This window comes from Salmo salar, chromosome 02, assembly GCF_965601325.2.
Source record: "Salmo salar chromosome 02, fSalSal1, whole genome shotgun sequence".
In the NCBI taxonomy this organism is placed as follows: domain Eukaryota; kingdom Metazoa; phylum Chordata; class Actinopteri; order Salmoniformes; family Salmonidae; genus Salmo; species Salmo salar.
Window position 1 is genome coordinate 66032108 of NC_138292.1, and position 25010 is coordinate 66057117.

The 25010-nt window shown below is 44.8% G+C and overlaps 1 protein-coding gene across 3 annotated transcripts in view; it reads right to left on the reverse strand.

The window, feature by feature from the left end:
- LOC106589837 (microtubule-associated serine/threonine-protein kinase 1) overlaps positions 1-25010 on the reverse strand; it is an 87597-nt gene that overhangs the window by 22084 nt on the left and 40503 nt on the right. For all 3 annotated transcript variants that reach the window (XM_045707909.2, XM_045707903.2, XM_045707916.2), the window contains 8 exons: positions 22015-22103; positions 21469-21544; positions 20343-20415; positions 14467-14627; positions 13313-13388; positions 12055-12264; positions 11731-11832; positions 4405-4537 (listed from right to left, as the gene is read on the reverse strand). In XM_045707909.2, the coding sequence (XP_045563865.1) occupies positions 4405-4537; positions 11731-11832; positions 12055-12264; positions 13313-13388; positions 14467-14627; positions 20343-20415; positions 21469-21544; positions 22015-22103 (920 nt within the window). The remainder of the gene's footprint in view (positions 1-4404; positions 4538-11730; positions 11833-12054; positions 12265-13312; positions 13389-14466; positions 14628-20342; positions 20416-21468; positions 21545-22014; positions 22104-25010) is intronic.

Below are 25010 nucleotides of genomic sequence, written 5' to 3' on the forward strand. Positions count from 1 at the left end.
ACGTGGGGTGGGCATTCTATGTTATCTATTTCTTTGTTTTGGCCGAGTGTGGTTCCCAATCAGAGGCAGCTGTCTATCGTTGTCTCTGATTGGGAATCATACTTAGGCAGCCTTTTCCCATCTGTGTTTTGTGAGATGTTTTCTGTTTAGCATTCTGTGCCTAACAGAACTGTGCGTTTTCGTTTTTCCCTTTGTTATTTTCTTTGAGTGTTTCGGTGATTAATAAACAATATCATGAACACTTTCCACGCTGCGCTTTGGTCCACTCCCGTTACACCGATGGTCACTCTGAAAGAGCTCCAGAATTCCTCTGTGGAGATGAGAGAACCTTCCAGAAGGACAACCATCTCTGCAGCACTCCACCAATCAGGCCTTTATTGTAGAGTGGCCAGATGGAAGCCACTACTCAGTAAAGGGCACATGACAGCCCACTTGGAATTTACCAAAAGGCACCTAAAGGACTCAAACCATGAGAAACAAGATTCTCTGGTCTGATGAAACCAAGATTGAACTCTTTGGCCGAAATGCCAAGCATCACGTCTGGAAGAAACATGGCACCATCCCTACAGTGAAGCATGGTGGTGGCAGCATCCTGCTGTGGGGATGTTTTTTAGCGGCAGGGACTGGGAGACTAGTCAGGATCGAGGCAAAGATGAACAGAGCAAAGTACAGAGAGATCCTTGATGAAAACCTGCTCCAGAGTGCTCAGGACCTCAGACTGGGGCGAAGGTCTCTGAATGTCCTTGATGAGTGGCCCAGCCAGAAAATCTCTAGAGAGACCTGAAAATAGCTGTGCAGCAATGCTCCCCATCCAACCTGACAGAGCTTGAGAGGATCTGCAGAGAAGAATGGGAGAAGCTCCCCAAATACAGGTATGCCAAGCTTGTAGCGTTATACCCAAGAAGACTCGAGGCTGTAATCGCTGTCAAAGGTGCTTCAACAAAGCACTGAGTAAAGGGTCTGAATACTTACAGTATGTACACTACCGTTCACAAGTTTGGGGTCACTTAGATATGTCCTTGTTTTTGAAAGAAAAGCATTTTTTTTGTCCATTAAAATAATATCAAATTGATCAGAAATACAGTGTAGACATTTTTAATTATGTAATTGACTATTGTAGCTGGAAACGGCAGATTTTTTATGGACTATCTACATAGATCTTCAGTTTCTTGGAAATGTCTCGCATGGAATAGCCTTCATTTCTCAGAACAAGAATAGACTGACGAGTTTCAGAAGAAAGTCTTTGTTTCTGGTTATTTTGAGCAAATGCTGATGCTCCAGATACTCAACTAGTCTAAAGGCCAGTTTTATTGCTTCCTTAATCAGCACAACAGTTTTCAGCTATGCTAAAATAATTGCAAAAGGGTTTTCTAATGATCAATTAGCCTTTTAAAATTATAAACTTGGATTAACTAACACAACGTGTCATTGAAGACAGGAGTGATGGTTGCTGATAATGAGCCTCTGTAGATATTCCATAAAAAAATCTGCCGTTTCCAGCTACAGGATGACCTGGTGTCAAGAAGGGCAGCAAAGAAGCCACTTCTCTCCAGGAAAAACATCACGGACAGACTGATATTCTGCAAAAGGTACAGGGATTGGACTGCTGAGGACTGGGGTAAAGTCATTTTCTCTGATGAATCCCCATTCCGATTGTTTGGGGCATCCGGAAAAAAGCTTGTCCGGAGAAGACAAGGTGAGCGCTACCATCAGTCCTGTGTCATGCAAACAGTAAAGCATCCTGAGACCATTCATGTGTGGGGTTGCTTCTCAGCCAAGGGAGTTGGCTCACTCACAATTTTGCCTAAGAACACAGTCATGAATAAAGAATGGTACCAACACATACTCCGAGAGCAACTTCTCCCAACCATCCAGGAACAGTTTGGTGACGAACAATGCCTTTTCCAGCATGATGGAGCACCTTGCCATAAGGCAAAAGTGATAACTAAGTGGCCCAGGGAACAAAATATCGATATTTTGGGTCCATGGCCAGGAAACTCCCCAGACCTTAATCCCATTGAGAACTTGTGGTCAATCCTCAAGAGGCGGGTAGACAAACAAAAACACACAAATTCTGACGAACTCCAAGCATTGATCATGCAAGAATGGGCTGCCATCAGTCAGAATGTGGCCCAGAAGTTAATTGACAGCATGCAAGGGTAGATTGCAGAGGTCTTGAAAAAGAAGGGTCAACACTGCAAATATTGACTCTTTGCATCAACTTCATGTAATTGTCAATAAAAGCCTTTGACACTTATGTAATGCTTGTAATTTTACTTCAATATTCCATAGTAACATCTGACAAAAATATCTAAAGACACTGAAGCAGCAAACTTGTAAAAATTAATATTTGTGTCATTCTCAAAACTTTTGGCCACGACTGCACATGTGATATTTCAGTTTTTATTGTTTAATATATTTGCAAAATGTTTTAGTTTTTCCATTATGGGCTATTGTGTGTAGAATGATGAGAGAGGGAAAAAACAATTTAATCAATTTTAGAATAAGACTGTAACATAAAATGTGGAAAAAGTCAAGGGGCATGAATACTTTCCAAAGCACTGTATATATTTCCACACTATGAAGTTGGAGTAAAAGTTAGTGTTAGAGCTGTTTGAAACGACCGCCTGAAATTTCAGCCTGTTTTGGTAGGATGGAGCCGGTAAATGAGTGAATACACCAATAACAGCTCGTTTTCAGTTTTCCCCTCCCCACTCAGACCACTTCCAGACGGTGCTCTTTGCTAAGACAAATTATTTTTGAACAATTTTAATTGAAAACAATCACAGTAAGGTACTTCACTGTTACCAGAAATGATTTGATATTGAGATAAAAACGGCTGCATTGCACCTTTAAGTAAACATCTCGTTAATTTGAACTAGATGTCACACAAAGTGATGTGAAAATAATATATCTTCTTGTCACCTTGGTAACAACATTTCTAAAACGAAACGGTTGTGTTTGGGGAACCGAGAGAGGGAGGGAAGACAAGAGTGTGTGAGAGAGAGAAAGAGAGATCAAGCTGTGAATATTTGTGTGGGTGAAAAACAGAAAGGTGCTAAACCAAGTGATGGTTTGTAAAAAGTGTCACATTGTTAGCCGAGACAACCCACTAAAACTCAAAGTCATATTTCTTCAACCAGACTGAAGGTAGCTGACAAAGAGCAGCCAGTCGGATTCTGAATAGTCTTTCTAACCCATTTACATTGTGTAGCTTAATGAACAGCTTGTGATGGATGTGCCACTGTGAGAAGTGGAGCTGGAATGAATTGAAGGAGTCAGAGAAGGAGTTTGGGGGCTGGTGTGTGTTTAGACAATATGTAGATTAATGACTGCGACCAGCTTCATAAACAGTAAAGGGAGTTCTCTCTGCATCTCAATAATGTCTACAGGTAGCCTGGTCACAGGTCTGTTTGTGCTGTCTTGCCAAGGTTCAGTGTGACAATGACAAGGTGAGACAGCACAAACAGAGCTGGGACCAGGCTAGTTGACAGGTGGATTACTGCCCACATGCTACAATGCCAAGATGCTGTTGTTTTTCTCATGCCAAAATGTATTGTTTTTTCTAAGGTTATTTTTGATAGCTTTATAGTTAATTACCTACAATAAACACCCGAGGGGAGTGTGGCTGTCAAAATGTGGGTAGAGAAATCTCAACCATCAATCTTTCATTTTCTCTTGTTTGGCTTCTACAGGTACATGATGCCCTAAATCTGTCTCTTTCTGTTTCCGTCTACTGTCTCTCCCTCCCCCTATCCCAACATCCACACGGTCGCAGGTCAGTCCCAGCTGTCTGCATGTCTCTTTCTGTTCCTCTCATCCCTCTCTTCCTTACTCTCTTCTTCATTAAATGTCTCCCATCGACATCTCTCTCACCCTCCAGAGGGTGCTTGGTCTGTCCCAGCCATCTGAATCTGTCTATTTCTGTTCCTCTCTTCTCTCTCCTCCTCCCTCTCATCCTTCTCTCTTACCCTCCAGAGGGTCCCTGGTCTGTCCCAGCCTTCAATCTGTCTCTTTCCATTCATCTCTTCCCTCTCTTCCTCTCTCTCTCCTCCTCCCTCTCATCCTTCTCTCTCACCCTCCAGAGGGTCCCTGGTCTGTCCCAACCCTCAATCTCTCTTTCTATTCCTCTCTTCCCTCTCATCATCCTACTTCCCTCCCTCCCCCTCCCTTACTCACCCTCTAGTCTAGGGGTATTAAACTCTTACTCAACGAGGTCCGGAGCCTGCTGGTTTTCCGTTCTACCTGATAATTAATTCCACCCACCTGGTGTCCCAGGTCTAAATCAGTCCCTGATTGGAGGAGAAGAAAGGAATAAAACCAAGCGGTTCCAGAGTTGAGGGCTCTAGAGTGTCCTGACGTAACAAGGAGTGTCCATCTTCATTAATTGTATGTGTGTCTCACCCTCCAGAGGGTCCCGGGTCAGACCCAGCTGGCTGATGATGTAACGAGGGATGTCCGTCTTCATCAGGTGTCCCTCCTTGGCGTGGTCCTCCGCTGCCTCCAGCAGGTGATAGAACTCCTCTGGGTTGAACTCCTACGGGGGAGGTGAAAAAGGGTGTGACACACAAGGAACCATATATAAAGTTACACAAAAGCTGTCAGTCTGCCACATAAACTTGATGTAGTATTGACTTTTATGGATTGAACTCCTGTACATTTATTTTTTATATTTCACCTTTATTTAACCAGGTAGGCTAAGTTCTCATTTACAACTGCGACTTGGCCAAGGTAAAGCAAAGCAGTTCGACACATACAACAACACAGAGTTACACATGGAGTAAACAATAAACAAGCCAATAACACAATAAACAAGTCAATGACACAGTAGAAAAAAAGAAAGTCTATATACAGTGTGTGCAAAAGGCATGAGGAGGTAGGCAATAAATAGGCCATAGGAGCAAATAATTACAATTTAGCAGATTAACACTGGAGTGATAAATGAGCAGATGATGATGTGCAAGTAGAAATACTGGTTTGCAAAAGAGCAGAAAAGTAAATCAACTAAAAACAGTATGGGGATGAGGTAGGTAGATTGGGTGGGCAATTTACAGATGGACTATGTACAGCTGCAGCGATCGATTAGCAGCTCAGGTAGCTGATGTTTAAAGTTGGCGAGGGAAATAAAAGTCTCCAACTTCAGCGATTTTTGCAATTCGTTCCAGTCACTGGCAGCAGAGAACTGGAAGGAAAGGCGGCCAAATGAGGTGTTGGCTTTGGGGATGATCAGTGAGATATACCTGCTGGAACGTGTGCTACGGGTGGGTGTTGTTATCGTGACCAGTGAACTGAGATAAGGCGGAGCTTTACCTAGCAGAGACTTATAGCTGACCTGGAGCCAGTGGGTCTGGCGACGAATATGTAGCGAGGGCCAGCCGACTAGAGCATACAGGTCGCAGTGGTGGATGGTATAAGGTGATTTGGTAACAAAACGGATGGCACTGTGATAGACTGCATCCAGTTTGCTGAGTAGAGTAATGGAAGCTATTTTGTAGATGACATCGCCGAAGTCGAGGATCGGTAGGATAGTCAGTTTTACTAGGGTAAGTTTGGCGGCGTGAGTGAAGGAGGCTTTGTTGCGAAATAGGAAGCCGATTCTAGATTTGATTTTGGATTGGAGATGTTTAATATGAGTCTGGAAGGAGAGTTTACAGTCTAACCAGACACCTAGGTATTTATAGTTGTCCACATATTCTAAGTCGGAACCGTCCAGGGTGGTGATGCTAGCCGGGCGGGCAGGTGCGGGCAAGGAATGGTTGAAAAGCATGCATTTGGTTTTACTAGCGTTTAAGAGCAGTTGGAGGCCACGGAAGGAGTGTTGTATGGCATTGAAGCTCGTTTGGAGGTTTGTTAACACAGTGCCCAAGGAAGGGCCAGAAGTATACAGAATCGTGTCATCTGCGTAGAGGTGGATCAGGGAATTGCCCGCAGCAAGAGTGACATCATTGATATCTACAGAGAAAAGAGTCGGCCCGAGAATTGAACCCTGTGGTACTCCCATAGAGACTGCCAGAGGTCCGGACAACATGCCCTCCGATTTGACACATTGAACTCTGTCTGCAAAGTAGTTGGTGAACCAGGCGAGGCAGTCATTAGAAAAACCAAGGCTATTGAGTCTGCCGATAAGAATACGGTGATTGACAGAGTCGAAAGCCTTGGCTAGGTTGATGAAGACGGCTGCACAGTACTGTCCTTTATCGATGGCGGTTATGATATAGTTTAGTACCTTGAGCGTGGCTGAGGTGCACCCGTGACCGGCTCGGAAACCGGATTGCACAGCGGAGAAGGTACGCTGGGATTCGAAATGGTCAGTGATCTGTTTATTAACTTGGCTTTCGAAGACTTTAGATAGGCAGGGCAGAATGGAAATAGGTCTGTAACAGTTTGGGTCTAAGGTGCCACCCCATTTGAAGAGGGGAATGACCGTGGCAGCTTTCCAATCTTTAGGGACCTCGGACGATACGAAAGAGAGGTTGAACAGGCTGGTAATAGGGGTTGCAACAATGGCGGCGGATAGTTTTAGAAAGAGAGGGTCCAGATTGTCTAGCCCGGCTGATTTGTACGGGTCCAGGTTTTGCAGCTCTTTCAGAACATCTGCTATCTGGATTTGTGTGAAGGAGAAGCTGGGGTGGCTTGGGCGAGTAGCTGTGGGGGGGGGGGAGCTGTTGGCCGGGATTGAGTAGCCAGGAAGAAGGCATGGCCAGCCGTTGAGAAATGTTTATTGAAATTTTCGATTATCATGGATTTATCGGTGGTGACCGTGTTACCTAGCCTCAGTGCGTTGGCAGCTGGGAGGAGGTGCTCTTGTTCTCCATGGACTTTACAGTATCCCAAAACTTTTTGGAGTTAGAGCTACAGGATGCAAATTTCTGCTTGAAAAAGCTAGCCTTTGCTTTCCTGACTGACTGTGTGTATTGGTTCCTGACTTCCCTGAACAGTTGCATATCGCGGGGACTTTTCGATGCTATTGCAGTCCACCATAGGATGTTTTTGTGCTGGTCGAGGGCAGTCAGGTCTGGAGTGAACCAAGGGCTATATCTGTTCTTAGTTCTGCATTTTCATGCTTATCTAAGATGGTGAGGAAATTACTTTTAAAGAATGACCAGGCATCCTCGACTGACGGGATGAGGTCAATATCCTTCCAGGATACCCGGGCCAGGTCGATTAGAAAGGCCTGCTCGCAGAAGTGTTTTAGGGAGTGTTTGACAGTGATGAGGGGTGGTCGTTTGACCGCAGACCCATAGCGGATACAGGCAATGAGGCAGTTACTGTCTGTGGTATTGAGGAGGGGGGACAATATTGACAGTACTGTCTGTGGTATTGAGGAGGGGGGGACAATATTGACAGTACTGTCTGTGGTATTGAGGAGGGGGGACAATATTGACAGTACTGTCTGTGGTATGAAGAGGAAGGGGGACAATATTGACAGTACTGTCTGTGGTATTGAGAGGAGGGGGGACAATATTGACTGTACTGTCTGTGGTATTGAGAGGAGGGGGGACAATATTGACAGTACTGTCTGTGGTATTGAGAAGAGGGGGGACAATATTGACTGTACTGTCTGTGGTATTGAGAGGAGGGGGGACAATATTGATAGTACTGTCTGTGGTATGAAGAGGAAGGGGGACAATATTGACAGTACTGTCTGTGGTATTGAGAAGAGGGGGGACAATATTGACTGTACTGTCTGTGGTATTGAGAGGAGGGGGGACAATATTGATAGTACTGTCTGCGGTATGGAGAGGAAGGGGGACAATATTGACAGTACTGTCTGTGGTATTGAGAGGAGGTGGGACAATATTGACAGTACTGTCTGTGGTATTGAGGAGTGGGGACAATATTAACAGTACTGTCCGTGGTATTGAGAAGTGGGGACAATATTAACAGTACTGTCTGTGGTAATGAGAAGAGGGGGGGACCATATTGATAGTACTGTCTGTGGTATTGAGGAGGGGGGACAATATTGACAGTGCTGTCTGTGGTATTGAGAGGAGGGGGGACAATATTGACAGTACTGTCTGTGGTATTGAGAGGAGGGGGGACAATATTGACAGTACTGTCTGTGGTATTGAGAGGAGGGGGGGGACCATATTGACAGTACTGTCTATGGTATTGAGAGGAGGGGGGACAATATTGACAGTACTGTCTGTGGTATTGAGAGGAGGGGGGGACCATATTGACAGTACTGTCTGTGGTATTGAGATGAGGGGGGACAATATTGACAGTACTGTCTGTGGTATTGAGAAGAGGGGGGACAATATTGACAGTACTGTCTGTGGTATTGAGAAGAGGGGGGACAATATTGACAGTACTGTCTGTGGTATTGAGAAGAGGGGGGACAGTATTGACAGTACTGTCTGTGGTATTGAGAAGAGGGGGGACAATATTGACAGTACTGTCTGTGGTATTGAGAAGAGGGGGGACAATATAGAGTGTAACAGACAAAATCTGCCACATCGACTGCCATTGTGTACGGTACTGTGTGTGCTGTTTTGAGTTTAACTGGGGAATCCTATAGGGTGAAATAAGGAGCTAATACACTGCTGGGTACCAACATGGTCGTAACTTTGAATTGCTGCTCCAATAAGCCCTACAGCTGATTAACATAGCCTTTTATTCTGTCCTCTGGGCATCTCTTTCATTCACCCTTTGTGGAGGGATATAACACTGTTATTAGAAACCAGTGCACCTGGGGCTGGGAGGGGAAGGTCATTTCCTGGTTTCAGTGTTCCGATGTTCAACTGTTCCCTGGCCTTGCCAACTAAGATACAGATGAGAGGAGTGAACCCATAGAAATAGAAGGACTAGAATAGATTATATTTCTTTGTAACGACCGTCGCAATGAGGGGACCAAGATGCAGCGTGGCACGTGTTCATGATTATTTCTTTAAATCAGAACACTTAAACAAAATAATAAACAATGGAAACGAAAGCGCACAGTTCTGTCAGGTAAAACACAAAACAGAAAACAACTACCCACAAAACACAGGTGGGAAAAGGCTGCCTATGTATGGTTCCCAATCAGAGACAACGATAGACAGCAGCCTCTGATTGGAAACCATACCTGGCCAAAACATAGAAATAAAATACATAGAATGCCCACTCCATATCACACCCTGACCTAACTAAACAGAGAAAAACGTCTCTCTCAGGTCAGGGCGTGACATTCTTTGAGTAAATTTACAAAATTCCCTGGATTGCCAACTATGATGAGTGGAGTGATCATAGATTAGAGACACAATATAAGACTAATATAAGTCTTGTACTTGATTCTGTGGGAGTGAACCTCTCGGCACAGAGTTCTACTCTGCTCTATGTACCTCTATGTGGGATAATGTTCTCCCACCATGGCTCTGACATTTCACCAAATCAGTGGAGACTGTGACTAGAATGCCAAATGAACTCAACCCCCCCCTCTCTCACTCTCCCCTCCTTTTCACTTTCTCTCTCCTCTCTCCCTCCATCTTTCCCTACCTCTTTCATTCTCCTCCCTCTCTCTCTCCATCTCTCCCCTTCATTTCACTATCTCTCTCCCAGATTGGTTGCTTCCATCCTTCCCTACATCTTTCCTTCTCTCGCTCTCTCTCTCCCCCTCCATTTTACTTTCTCTCTCCTCTCTCTCTACCTTTCCCTACCTCTTACATTCTCCTCTCTCTCTCTCTCCATCTCTCTCCTCTTCATTTCACTTTCTCTCTCCCTCCATCCTCGTCTACCTTTTCCCTCTCACTCTCTCTCATATAACTGACACAAGGAGAAGCATCCAGCCTGACCCTATCGACCTCTTCCGCCGGTCGCCCTGGCAACGGGAAGATGAGACGCAACGGCAGAAGGAGGCGGGACCAAGCGTTTGACAGGCAGGAGAAGCCATCAATCAGAGTGTGTAAATCCAGGGACACTCCAGTGACTTATGTACATATAGCTTTGAATGTCAACTGGACAGTTGGAGGAGTTCATTTCAACTGTCATTGAATGTGGTGTTGGTCCATGGCAGCAGTGTACGTTGGTGGACGTTTTACAGTTAGGAAAATATCCTTAGGCATTTAACATAATGCTGTGTATGTAATGACTCATATAAAGACATCTTTGACCTATATCTATGAAAACAAGGGATGTGTTTTGGTTAAATAAACCACACCATCTGTCATAAAGTCAGCCTCTAGTATTGTTGATTTAGCTACAGTGAAAAATGAGAGAGGGAGACAGATTACAGGGGATGAACAGTATCAAATGTTGTATGTCCCAAATGGCATCCTATTCCCTACATGGTGCACTTCCTTTGATCAGATCCCTATGGGGCCTGGTCCAAAAGTAGTGCACTATATAGGGAATAGGGCGCTATTTGGGACCATAGAGTTCTGGTCTAAAGTAGTGCACTATAAAGGGAATAGGGTGCCATTTGGAATAGTAGGCAAAACAAATATATTTTTCATGATTTCAGCTATATTATCAAAATCAATAAACCAAAGCACGTTTTGGGGTTCATTCATTAGTTTTTACGTGATTAAGTAGAATCCTGTTGAAAAATGATGCTGAAAGTATCATTTATATTCCTAAAACATAAGTTCAAAATGTTACTGTTCCTGCTACCTATTGTTGATTATGAATTTGGTTTTAAATGTCCAAATTCATAATCAATATGCTGTAATAAGTTGTGATATTTTGAAGGCCGAACATAAACATTAGTCCCAACACATACATATGTCACACTTGTGTTCAGATTAGTTCTATTTAGCTAAATGAGTAGCTTATAAACTGCACACACACCAACACTTACCAAGCAGCCACTCTACACTTTGATTGGCTTGTTCTACTGTAAACAAAAGCTAGCGTAAATGAATCACATCACTGTTGTCTATAAAGATCAATGGAACTGGGACAATAACCGGGGTGACGTGTACCGTTTGCGCTCTTCTAAAAGATAAAACCACAACTAACTTGGGTAAACTACATATAGCTGTCGATAGAGGAGAACCTGTAGCAGCCATTTATCAACTCATCTCTTTGTGTCACATTTACAGTAGATGGCCAATACGAAAAGGAAACATAACACGTTTTTGACTGGAACATTTCAACAAATCATCACCTCACAGGTAGACCTACATAGTGACAGGGGTTTCATTTGAGTGCTAGCTTGACTGTCAAATACGTGGATTTGTTTGTGGCCAGCAACTTTTTTTAAAGCAAAATCAATTTAGTATAATCTTGATATTAACATCACCAATCTGAGGTAAAAAGATGTGTAATTCTACTCAATTCATGTGTTGAAAATTCAAGCTTGTACAAGGTAGTTAACACACTTTCCACATTAGGGGAATTAGCGCAATATGAAATCATTTTATATGACAAAATAATTCAACATGTCAATTAAGGGATGATAGTACAGTACATATTGCCCACTCACAAGCTATTGCAACAATTCCACATATTTCTAACTCATTGAACTATTTAGAGAGTGAACTGCTCTGAAACCCATTTGAACCAGGTGCTCTAGAATTGTCTCCAGAGTGTCTGAGTCGCAGCCTGAACATTCAATGTCCCTAGTAATAGACCTGTAATAGACCTGTAATAGAGCTGTAATAGAGCTGTAATAGACCTGTAATAGACCTGTAATAGACCTGTAATAGAGCTGTAATAGAGCTGTAATAGACCTGTAATAGACCTGTAATAGAGCTGTAATAGAGCTGTAATAGACCTGTAATAGACCTGTAATAGACCTGTAATAGAGCTCACCAGACATTCCAGGAGACGGGCGGGACGAGATATGATGATGAAGAGCTTTTTGACCAGCTCAGTGACGAAGGTCAACTCAGAGCTCTCAGAACGCTCATAGGCCTGAGAGCGAGAGAGAAAGAGAGAGGGCTTCAGCACCAGGGACAGCGATAAACAAATTCTTAGCAATTAATAGGTTCTGCGCCAATAAAATTGAATGACAGTTACTTTTGGAAGACCAGAAGAGGAAGACTAGGGGTGCGTGTGTGTGTGTGTGTGTGTGAGCATGTATATGTGTTGTGTATGTGCGTCCGCATGTGTTTGCAACGATGCATGATGACTCACGTCGTTGAGCATCTTCTCCAGATTCTCCTGCAGCTCAAAGAAATACACCGTTGTGATGAGTCCGTCCTGTGATTTGGTCAGGCAGTCTCTGGACAGCTCTGCTATCTGGTGGTGGATGAAGCTGAGGACCCCGTCAGCCAGCGGCAGCACACTCTCCGGGGAGAAGTTCTGGATGAACTCTGACAGACGCTCCTCCATCTGGGCTGTAGCCTGGGAGAAGAGGACAACATGGTAGAATACACTATAGGTGAGTGACTGGGGTTCGAACCCAGGCCACAAGACAGTGTTAACCAACTGAGATAAAGCCTTTCAGGGGAGAAGCTATCAATGTTCCTTCATCTGGGCAGTTGACAGATATACAGCATAGACTACATATTATCAATACAGGACCGATGGGGTTCGACCCAGGCCTTTTACCAGCTACATGATTGTGTTGGTGTGTTCAGCTAAAGCCTAGGAGCCAACACAAGTCTTCAGAACTCAGGTAAGGTTACTTAACATGCGAGCGTGGTTCACCCACCCATTGACCTCCATGTGAAGTCCATGTGGTCAGTATTTTAGTGTGAGACTAGCAATATAGTCAAACAAACAGACACCATCAGCAAACTGCTGAATCCAAATAAATCTCTCCATACCTTAGTGTTTGTACTACTATAGTATGTGATGTGAGTAATACCTTTTCTCTGTTTGTCTGCTTCTGTTTGGTTTGCAGCTTTACCACAGCGGCTGCCTGCCTGTCATACAGCCTGCCTGTAAGTCATTGATATCGGTCAACACAAAGCCAGAAGTGGTTGCAACAGTGGATGGGGAGATATGCTGTATTAGAGAGAGAAACTGCACTGCGCTGGGCTCTGTCTAAGTGGCTCTCTGGGGCCATTTTGGATCAGTCACTGCATGACATGACTGTCTCCATTTTGGGGATGCGACGGTTGCAACCATCTTGTTGTGTTTTTATGCAGAAGCAAGTAAAACTGTGCAGGCAGTCAGTGACACTGTGGTTAGCACTGCTTCAATTCCCATTCATGTTATGGGATAGGGCCACTGTGTGTGTGAGTGTGTGTGTGTGTGTGTGTGTGTGTGTGTGTGTGTGTGTGTGTGTGTGTGTGTGTGTGTGTGTGTGTGTGCGCGTATCTTCGCGCGTGTGTATGCGTACCTGCATACGTGTGTGCATTTCTGTGTACTAGTTGTGCGTGCGACCGTGTGTGTGTGTGTGTGTGTGTGTGTGTGTGTGTGTGTGTGTGTGTGCGTGTGTACTGACCTTGGGGAAGCGCTCCTTGTAGACATGGTTCATCATTACTATCTCGTTGTCATAGCAAGACGGTGAGCGCCCCGGGCTGAAGAGAGAGAACGAGACAGAGACAGAGAGGAAGATTGACAAGAAAGAGTGATAGACAATCAATTTTTAAATGTTTCACTTGAATGCAGGCTTAATTTGCAGCAGCCAGGACCCAGTGTGTGCATGTGTGCATGTGTGTGTGTGTGTGTGTGTGTGTGTGTGTGTGTGTGTGTGTGTGTGTGTGTGTGCGCGTACGTGTAGACCCCTGTCTGTACATTATGTAAATCAGCCAATCAGAGATAGCATCACTTTCAGTCTCTCTCTAAAATCAACCAATCAGGAATTCTGAACACTCCGTCTCCCTCTAATGGATGCACTAATTAGGACCCCACTCCTCAATCAAGGAGGAGCATTGTTAAAGACACAGGAAGTTACTCCGTCATTCTACAGTGCATCAAGAGAGGAGACCGCCAGACCCCATTGGAACAAGCTACATGCAACCATGCCAAGCACTAATACAAGACTTGGGTTCAAATAGTATTTAAGATATGTTTAATACTTGGAGCTTCCTGGAGTGCCAGATGGGTGGGGCTTACACATTTTTGGGACCACTCCATTGGTTCCATTGCGTCAGACAAGTTTAATCAATTGCAGATAAAGTTCTTGAAAGAAAATGTACATTCTTTTGAACCCAGGTCTGCTGTGTATGGAGCAGATATTTTAGTCTGGTCTAGAAGTCTCCATGAACTCATCACTGGGGAGACAGAAGAGAGGAGGACAAGCTAATGGAGAAACACATGCACTCTGGAGACCGCCTGGAGGATACTGACTTGTATAAAGACCACAGGGAACTCTAGAGAGGGGCATGCTGAGAGAGAGAGACAGAGAGAGAGAAAAAGAAAGAGATAGTGAGAAAGAAAGAGATACAGAGACACAGAGAGAGAGAGAGAGATACAGACAGAGAGAGAGAGAGAGACAGAGAGAGAGAGAGACCAACTGTAAAGCAGAGGAGTTTGTTAGGAGATTGGGTTTGTATTCATATCTTTGTGTATAAAGCTTGTGTATAAAGCTTCGAGGAGATACACAGGGCGAAACTAGTATCCCCACCCCTTTCCCTGACCCTTGACCCCTCTAACCTGAGGCTGCGGGAGCGGGGGCGCACGTGTGGCGAGCGGCGGCCCCCGTCGTCGTCGGTGATGCTCCCGGTGCTGCCGAAGTGCTTGGACAGGAAGTGCAGCTCATCCATGGTGGGCTGGAAGGGCAGCTGGTGCAGCCGCTCCTGTGACGAGGAGGAGGACTGGGGGAGAGAGGAAAGACATGAGGAGAGAGCAGGAGAGAGAGGGTGGGAGAGAGGGAGCGGGAGGAGGAGGAAGGGAGAGAGTAATTAGAAATGTCAATGTACAGTAACAACAGCAAGAAACAATCATACCTCATGATGTGTTTCATAAAAGAGAGAGAGACAGAGAGAGGCGAGAGAGAGAGAGAGAAAGTGGGGAAGTGAGAGGGGTAGAGAGAGATGGAGAGAAAGAGAGGCGCAGAGAGTGAGCCCTCAAGCATTAATAAGCCTTTATTGTACAAATAATGCGTTAGATGCAGAGCTTCTTGGCTGCTGGACAAACGTCAATATCACAAAACAAAAAATGTGATGAAAAGAGAGTGGGAGGGAGAAAGAGTGTGATGAAGAGAGAGAGAAAATAGACCAATTCTAAGAGACTGAAAACTAAAACTGGACAACAAGCTAAAGTGGCGCCTCAGGGGTCTTAGCACTAGCAGACCCTACTCTTAAACAAACGTGTTTTTCTGTTCTAGAGCTACAGGAAAAACCAGGCTGGATCAATCAAGGGCTTTAATGAACACGTCTCCCATAGGGATGGGGAGATGGTGTGTGTTCGCGAGTGTGTGAGTGTGTGTTGGGAGGTTAAACAATGATTTCTGCTATGAAATCCATTAGAACCTGGCCTACTTCTGGTTCCAATCCAAACCACTTCAAATTGCTAAATGCACATCAACATTATCAATTATGAGTAGGGTGGATTGAAGGAGGATAGAGGGATACAAGGAAGGAGAGATAGCAGGATAGAGGGAAAGTATTATGTCCTCCCCTGTTGTGGTTCTCTCTCTTTCTCTCTCTCTTACTCCATTAACTCTGTCTTACTTCCTCTCTCCATCTCTCCCTCCTCTCTTCCTCTCTCCCCCTCTCCCTTTTCCTCTCTCTCAATTCAATTCAATTTAATTTAAGGGACTTTATTGGCATGGGAAACACATGTTAACATTGCCAAAGCAAGTGAAATAAACAAAGAATGTACAGTAAACATTACACTCACAAAAGTTCCAAAATACATTTCAAATGTCATATTATGTTTATATACAGTTTTGTAATGTTGTGCAAATGGTTAAGGTACAAAAGGAAAACAAATAAACATAAATATGGGTTGTATTTATAATGGTGTTTGTTCTTCATTGGTTGCCCTTTTCTTGTAGCAACAGGTCACACATCTTGCTGCTGTGATGGCACACAGGTATTTCACCCAGTAGATATCAAAATTAGATTTGTTTTCTAATTCTTTGTGGGTCTGTGTAATCTGAGGGAAATATATGCGTCTAATATGGTCATACATTTGGCAGAAGGTTAGGAAGTGCAGCTCAGTTTCCACCTCATTTTGTGAGCAATGAGACCTGGCTCTCAATGTCTTCTCTTGAGAGCCAGGTCTGCCTTTGGTGACCTTTCTCAATAACAAGGCTATGCTCACTGAGTCTGTACATAGTCAAAGACTTCCTTAAGTTTGGGTCAGTCACAATGGTCAGGTATTCTAGCACTGTGTACTCTCTGTTTAGGGCCAAATAGCATTCTAGTTCGCTCTGTTTTTTTGTAAATTCTTTCCAATGATATCGTTTTGTTTTCTCATGATTTGGTTGGGTTTAAAGGTGTCTCTCTCTGTCCTCCTGCCCTCCTTTCATCCCCTCTGTACTCCTTTCATCTCCTCTCCCCTCATCCCATCCTTTCATCTCCTCTGCCCTCATCACCTCCTTTCATCTCCTCTGTTCTCATCCCCTCCTTTCATCTCCTCTCCCCTCATCCCCTCCTTTCATTTCCTCTCCCATCCTTTCATCTCCTCTGCCCACATCACCTCCTTTCATCTCCTCTGCCCTCCTTTCATCTCCTCTGTTCTCATCCCCTCCTTTCATCTCCTCTGTCCTCATCCCCTCCTTTCATCTCCTCTGTCCTCATCCCCTCCTTTCACCTCCTCTGTGTATGCGGACCCTGCAGTAGCTAATCAAGCAAGTAATGGTTCGTGTAAGAGCCGGAGGAGGTCTGAAAACTGATGTCTGCACAGGAGGAAGAGAGGACGGGGGAGAGAAGAGAGGAAGGTGGAGAGAGGAGAGGAGAGGGGAGAGAGGAAGAGAAGAGAGGGGGAGAGAAGAGAGGAGAGGGGGAGAGAAGAGAAGAAGGTGGAGAGAGGAGAGGAGAGGGGAGAGAGGAAGAGAAGAGAGGGGGAGAGAAGAGAGGAGAGGGGGAGAGAAGAGAGGAAGGTGGAGAGAGGAGAGGAGAGGGGAGAGAGGAAGAGAAGAGAGGGGGAGAGAAGAGAGGAGAGGGGGAGAGAAGAGAGGAAGGTGGAGAGAGGAGAGGAGAGGGGAGAGAGGAAGAGAAGAGAGGGGGAGAGAAGAAAGGAGAGGGGGAGAGAAGAGAGGAAGGTGGAGAGAGGAGAGGAGAGGGGAGAGAGGAAGAGAAGAGAGGGGGAGAGAAGAGAGGGGGATGTTTGTGGGGGGGTGTTCTCGTTCTTTCCTGTCTTTTTTGTCTCTCTTTTCCCCCTCTCTCTCTCTTACACACATTTCACTATTCATTGACTCTTTCTGTATTCTCTTTCAATCTCTGTCTGTATCCCCCCATCCCTCACTCCATCCCTCACTCCATCCCTCACTCTATCCCTCAGTTTAGCTAACTGAATGATAGCAATGGATAGAGGAGGAGATGTTTTTAAGACCGGTTGACTTTCTGTTTCTACTTTATTATCTCTCTCACACACACACACACACACACACACACACACACACACACACACACACACACACACACACACACACACACACACACACACACACACACACACACACACACACACACACACACGTTCTCTTTGAGCCAAGTCATCAGCCACAGTGATAAATCAGGTTATGAACGTACATCTTAGCAACCGATCTGATCCAAGCCGCTGGTTTATTTTTAGTTCTGTTCTGCATGGGTAGTATTATGGGATAGATCCATGTTCACTAGCGGGAAGGGACCTTTTAACTATTCAGCTGAGATCTACAGCACAAATTATAGATGGGAAGGCTTTGGTACGTGTGTGGGAGGGGTGTCTCTGTCAGTGTGTGTGTGTCTGTCAGTGTGTCTGTCTGTCTGTGTGTGTGCCTGTCAGTGTGTGTGTGTCTGTCACTGTGTGTCTGTCTGTCTGTCAGTGTGTGTGTGTCTGTCAGTGTGTGTGTATCAGTGTGTGTGTGTCTGTTGGTGTGTGCGTCTGTCAGTGTGTGTGTCTGTCTGTCAGTGTGTGTGCGTCTGTCAGTGTGTGTGTCTGTCTGTCAGTGTGTGTGTCTGTCTGTCAGTGTGTGTCTGTCAGTGTGTGTGTCTGTCTGTCAGTGTGTGTGTCTGTCTGTCAGTGTGTGTGTCTGTCTGTCAGTGTGTGTCTGTCAGTGTGTGTGTGTCTGTCAGTGTGTGTGTCTGTCAGTGTGTGTGTCTGTCAGTGTGTGTCTGTCAGTGTGTGTGTCTGTCTGTCAGTGTGTGTGTGTCTGTCAGTGTGTGTGTCTGTCAGTGTGTGTGTCTGTCTGTCAGTGTGTGTGTTTGTCTGTCAGTGTGTGTGTCTGTCAGTCAGTGTGTGTGTCTGTCTGTCAGTGTGTGTGTCTGTCAGTCAGTGTGTGTGTCTGTCAGTGTGTGTGTCTGTCTGTCAGTGTGTGTGTCTGTCAGTGTGTGTCTGTCAGTGTGTGTGTCTGTCTGTGTGTGTGTCTGTCAGTGTGTGTGTTTGTCTGTCAGTGTCTGTCTGTCAGTGTGTGTGTCTGTCAGTGTGTGTCTGTCTGTGTGTGTCTGTCTGTCTGTGTGTCTGTCTGTGTGTGTGTGTCTGTCAGTGTGTGTGTCTGTCAGTGTGTGTCTGTCAGTGTGTGTGTCTGTCTGTGTATGTGTCTGTCAGTGTGTGTGTGTCTGTCAGTGTGTGTGTCTGTCTGTCTGTGTGTGTGTCTGTCAGTGTGTGTGTCTGTCAGTGTGTGTGTCTGTCAGTGTGTGCGTCTGTCAGTGTGTGCGTCTGTTGGTGTGTGTGTCTGTCAGTGTGTGCGTCTGTCAGTGTGTGTGTCTGTCAGTGTGTGTGTATCTGTCAGTGTGTGTGTCTGTTGGTGTGTGTGTCTGTCAGTGTGTGCGTCTGTCAGTGTGTGTGTCTGTCAGTGTGTGTGTATCTGTCAGTGTGTGTGTATCTGTCAGTGTGTGTGTCTGTCAGTGTGTGTGTCTGTCTGTCAGTGTGTGTATCTGTCAGTGTGTGTATCTGTCAGTGTGTGTGTCTGTCAGTGTGTGTGTCTGTCAGTGAGTGTGTGTCTGTCAGTGTGTGCGTCTGTCAGTGTGTGCGTGTCTGTCAGTGTGTGCGTCTGTCAGTGTGTGCGTCTGTCAGTGTGTGTGTGTGTGTGTCTGCCAGTGTGTGTGTGTGTGGTGTATCTGCCAGTGTGTGTGTGTGTATGTGTCTGCCAGTGTGTGTGTGTGTATGTGTGTGTGTGTGTGTGTGTCTGTAAATGTGTGTGTGTGTGTGTGTGTGTGTGTGTGTGTGTGTGTGTGTGTGTGTGTGTGTGTGTGTGTGTGTGTGTGTGTGTGTGTGTGTGTGTGTGTCTGTCAGTGTGTGTGTGTGTGTATCTGCCAGTGTATGTGTGTGTGTGTGTGTGTGTCTGTCAGTGTGTGTGTGTGTGTGTCTGTCAGTGTGTGTGTGTGTGTGTGTGTGTGTACGTGCGTATGTCTGTCAGTATGTGTGTCTATCAGTGTGTGTGTCTGTAAATGTGTGTGTGTGTGTGTGTGTGTGTGTGTGTGTGTGTGTGTGTGTGTGTGTGTGTGTGTGTGTGTGTTGTGTGTGTGTGTGTCTGTCAGTGTGTGTGTATCTGCCAGTGTATGTGTGTGTGTGTGTGTGTGTGTGTGTGTGTGTGTGTGTGTGTGTGTGTCTGTCAGTGTGTGTGTGTGTCTACCAGTGTGTGTGTGTGTGTGTGTGTCTGTCAGTGTATGTGTGTGTGTGTGTGTCTGTCTGTCAGTGTGTGTGTGTGTGTACCTGCACATGGCACCAGAAGGCTGCTAGTGTGCCGTGTAATCGTTTTAAGAGCAGAACAAAACAAGTAGAACATCAACTCCACAGAACATGAGTTTCCTAATGGCATCTTGCATACCAAGCAGGGCATCATTTAATATATGGAAATACATTCTAGCGTATAAATACATATTCATGCATGGAATGTCAAGTTTCACTAATGTAATTTGCATGAATGAGAGCTAGAATAAAAAATGATTTTCGCCCTATCACATGTCTCATGACTTATAGGAGCAATCTGCAATTACTACTTCCACTGATTATGGTTTGAATTGCAGATTGCCCCTTTAACAGTTATATGGTGGTTATTATGAAGAAAAAGACTGGATAGTTTTTCCTCTGTCCTGCTTTCAACTGTCAAGTCTACTCAAATCAGGGACCAAGGCATGAAGCAATGGAAGTGCCTTGAGGAAAGGAACAGTAACTCTGATAACAAGGCCATAGAGCTCCATGCTGCTAGATCATGTCATGTTGGTAATATGAAAGAACCTCTAGAGTGTGGTGTTCAAATGGACAAGTTATTACAATGATTTTAGTCTTTTTATTTGAGTTTTCTTTTGTCCGTTTCAGACACAGATGAAACAACATAAATAGTTAGGACAATAAATGATAATAAGGACAACTGTCATTAGAGATTGTTGTTCTTACACATTTTACCGTCTGTGTAAAAATGGGTCAGTTGTAGTTACCGTTGAGCTGGGTGTGTTGGTGCCATATCCAGAGGAGGGGAGAGAGGCCAGGGACCATCTTCGACCGTCCGCCCTGCAAAAGATAAGAGGGAGAGAGGGGTAGGGTGGGAGTGAGAGAGAGAGAGAGAGAGAGGGGGGTTAGGAAGAGAGCAGGAAGAATTGCGTCATGTGTTACAATAGATTGTTCCTTCTGTCCAAAAAGTCAGAAAGCTTAATGTTTCACATTTCTTTCACACCACCTGGATTGCCTTTTGCGCCAATAATCCCTTCCTTTCCTCTGCTTCCCTGGGGACCTGCTACACATATCTCTCTCCCTCTCTCTGTGGGTCCTTCTATCTGTCTGATACTGCTGGAGTCATGATGGATGTTGGTTTTGGCTACATCCTGGCACTCAGAGGCCCATCCGTCTGTGCGCGCACATAAACACACACACACACACACACACACACACACACACAACACACACACACACACACACACACACACACACACACACACACACACACACACACACACACACACACACACACACACACACACACACACACACACACACACACACACACACACACACACTTTGTCATGCCGTGTGACAGGGGAGTGCAAAGAGGGGAAATTGTCTCTGTCCAGCATAATGGAGTAAATAACCTTACTGAATTCCCTTTCACTGTGTGTGTGCCACTGGAATATTGTCACTGCTTAAATAAATGGTCAGTCGAGGCCTAGGGTGGTCTAGCGTTCTAAGCTACTGCCTCTGGAGCACATATACGGCTGCAGCAGGGGTTCAAATCCAGCCTACTGCTATTTCAGCAACTCTCTCTGTCTTTCCTCTCTACTATCCTGCCTGCCCACAAAACGAAAAATATTCCTTCAAAAAAGAATGGCCAGTTGATTGCTACTATGGCGGTATTGGTATGACAATGTGTTTGTTTATGCAGTGTAGCCAAAGGCTTTTTGGTTGTAGTAGGATTATCTGATTTAGAGATATTGCTGCTAGATTAGATTATAGGATCATAAAAAGGGACCTGCTAAGAGCGTTTGCTGGTTTTTAATCCCTTTATATAACTTGATAAAATCTCTTTATATGTAAACAGCAGATGTATTGAGTATTCCAAACGCTATTTACCTTCTAGAGGAGGCAAATGAGAAGTGGGCAGGGCCACTGGGGGAGAAGTTCCTTGGGCTGTCCAATGGACTACTTCCTGTGGAGAGACAGGAAACAAACATGAAGTGCCATTATAATAGTTAATATATTTAGCAGAAATGTTTATCCAGAGCAACATACAGTCATGCATGCATACATTTTAAGTATGGGTGGTTCCGGGAATTGAACCCACTACCCTGGCCTTACAAGCACCATGCTCTACCAACTGAGCTACAAAGAACCAAACTGGCCCATTATACATCACTGTAAATAGAATATTAACTGTTATTATAAACTGGGTGGTTTGAGCCCTGAATGCTGATTAGCTGATATCCGTGGTATATCAGGCCGTATACCATGGGTATGACAAAACATTTCTTTTTACTGCTCTAATGACATTGGTAACCAGTTTATAATAGCAATAAGGCACCTCGGCAGTTTGTAATATATGGCCAATATACCGTGGTATATTGGCCATATACCACACCCCCTCATGTCTTAATGCTTAATTATAACCAATTTCCTTACCTATGTGTCCAGGGAGAGGTGAGTGTGGTCGAGGGAGAGTGGGTGATGTACTGGTTAGAATGAGGCTCTTCCGGTTACTGGTCCGGCAACTAGAACACACACAGCCACAAACACACAGGCCATCATTATCTGAAACACAGTCAAAGAGGTGATAACGTCACCATCTAACAGCATCTACCACTCTTAACGTAATATCTATGAGAAAGTCGGGTGTGATCGTGTGTACTTTCATGTGTGTGTGTGTGAGTGCGTGTTTGTGTGGCTGTGTGCTTCTGAGCTTGAACGCATGTGTAAGCGTGTGTGTGCGCGCTTCTGTGTGTAAATGTGTGTATGCATGCTCATACAAATTGGGTCAGAGAACATGGTGTATTGAAGTCAGCCCACCACGTGGGGAGAGAGCCAAAGCAACAAAGCCTTGTGGATCACACACACAAACACACACACACACACACACACCACGAGCCACGGCAACAAAGACTTCCAATTTCCTTCACTGTCAACTTCGACGAGACACCTCTCATGCGAGATACTGATGGGAGCGAGGGAGAGATGGAGAGAGAGCGAGAGAGAAGGAGAGGGGCAGGTAATGATGTGTTGAGATTATCATATAAATGAGGATTAACCCTCCTGATGCAAGAGAAAAAAAACATGGACACACACACACTGAGTGTGACACAGATGGTGTTATGCGGGAGGAGGGCTTTAAAAGGTGTGATTCTACCATAACAACCATACTTCCTGTAGTCAGGGAACCGTACGTAACGGTGTTATGTTGTAGTTGGCTGAAATCCCTCACTAATATCTATTCTCCATATTATACACCACTATCAGCATTGGAGAGAAATATGGTATAGCCTTGAAAAATCACCCACAGTAGACTGTTCCCTTTCTCCTCCTTCTCCTCGACCTCCTTCTCCTCCTTCCTCAATCTATGGTCGACCAATGATGACTTACTACACTGTATTCCCCACTAATAATGACTCCAGAATAACGACTTACAACACTGTCAGCATAGCACAATAGTAATAGGAATATGGCATACTGTAGCCTCGAAAAATGACCCCGAGTAAAAATGTCACTTTTCTCCTCTGTGTGTGTATGTGTGTGTGCGTGTCAAGTCTGTTTCGGTTGCTCTGCCAGATCGCTCCAGTGTGCTGGTTTTGAAGGGTAGCTGTCAGCCAGATGAGAAGCGGTAGGGAGCTGCACAGCGCTAACACAGCATGACAAAGACCTGGGCTAGGCTTGTTCCACATTGCATCAGATAGTATGCTGCTCTATACAGCTGGGATGTAAATTACACACACACGCATGAGCAGGTCAGTACACGACACACATGCACCCTACGTACGCACGCACGCACGCACATGCACGAGCGGTATACGTACATGTCTCAAACAGGAGGACAATTTCCATAATGCATTGATGCATTTCAAATACAGCACTCCCTCCCCCTTCCTCCCTCCCCCCTTCCTCCCTCCACCGCCATATCCGTTCTTTTTTTTTATTGTCATGTGTTTGTTCCTCGTCAGAACAGCTAACACAAGGAAACAGCCAAAAACCACCTAGTGATCTCTCTCTGTGTCACTCAGGCACCAGGAGAGGCTTGTCAAGGAACTCACACACACATTTGGAGAGAAGGGGTGGTGAAATATTTAAGGGAAATGCATTAGGCTTGGTTTTGGAAGTGGCTTAACACCATTACACTACAACTCTCTGAGGACTGGAGAAGAACCAGACAAAAATACTGAGAGACAGAGAGAGAGTCATCCCAGTCCTTGCTCTCCTTTATCTTTCTATTTTCTATCTATCTTTTTTTCATCTTACATGTTTATTTAAATTTGGTTGATTAATAGTATATTAACCTTCACAATTGATCACACAATCAATAATACAGTGTAGAATACACAGTACTTAAATTGGCCAATGTAAACATGACCTTTAAATGTGTCATTATCTTAATGATGAATCTAGTTTCTTTATGAAGGAGGACTGGGACTTTATGGGTTCAGACTGGTCCCTCTAAGTGGGATTCTATTGCACGCTGAACGTCACTGTCCTCTCCTGTGGCTTGATTAAATGAACTCTCTAACCCACATATAGAGATAGAGAGAAGGGGTGGGATGGGGAGGAGAGGAGGGGGGGAGAGAGGGGGAGTACGTGTGACAAAGAAATCGAGTGTGTGAGAACAAGTGAGAGAGAAAGGAGAAAGAGAGACTACCAGGGTTGAGAATAATGAGTGAAGGAGAATAGAGAGATGCCTCGTTTTATTTCTTCAGAGTTCAGTTCCACTACATTAGACATTTCGCCTGAGAATGAATTCAAGTGATGAGTCATCCACAGACCTAACTGGAACTATGTTCAGGCGATGACATGCTGTGTCTTTCATAACGTTTCTCATGACTTTAGTCTGACGGAAAAAGATCTGCGATAGAGCTGACAAATGAAAAATTGAAGGAAACATGGGAAAGAGGGAGATGAATATAGAGAGGCAGGGGTGAAAGAGAGAAATGGAAAGGAAAAGAAGACAAGTGTGTGTGTTTTCTCTCTCCTCTCTGGTGTTGCTGAGTGACAGGGTAAATCTCAGTCACGGTTATGGTCATGTAGTGTGGGCTCAGCCGCTCTCCATCTGGTTTAGATTGTGTGTGTGTGTGTGTGTGTGTGTGTGTGTGTGTGTGTGTGTGTGTGTGTGTGTGTGTGTGTATGTTTATGTGTGTGTATGCTGCTGGCTTTATCCCAAGACCACCATAAATCAAGAGCAGTGTCCTTACTATATCACACAACATAAAGGTTTTGATAGCATATCATATGGCATTTCTGTTCACCTTGTTGATTGAGGTGGACAAACATTTTCAGCATGATCGCGTTCAGTTTGGTTTATCCTTAATGCCCAGTCTCCAGACTAGACACATCTCTAGAAAGCGTTAGCTACATCTGTCAGAATTGAATTGAATCATTCATTTATTTAACCAGGTAAATAAATGAGTAATACATGCTTC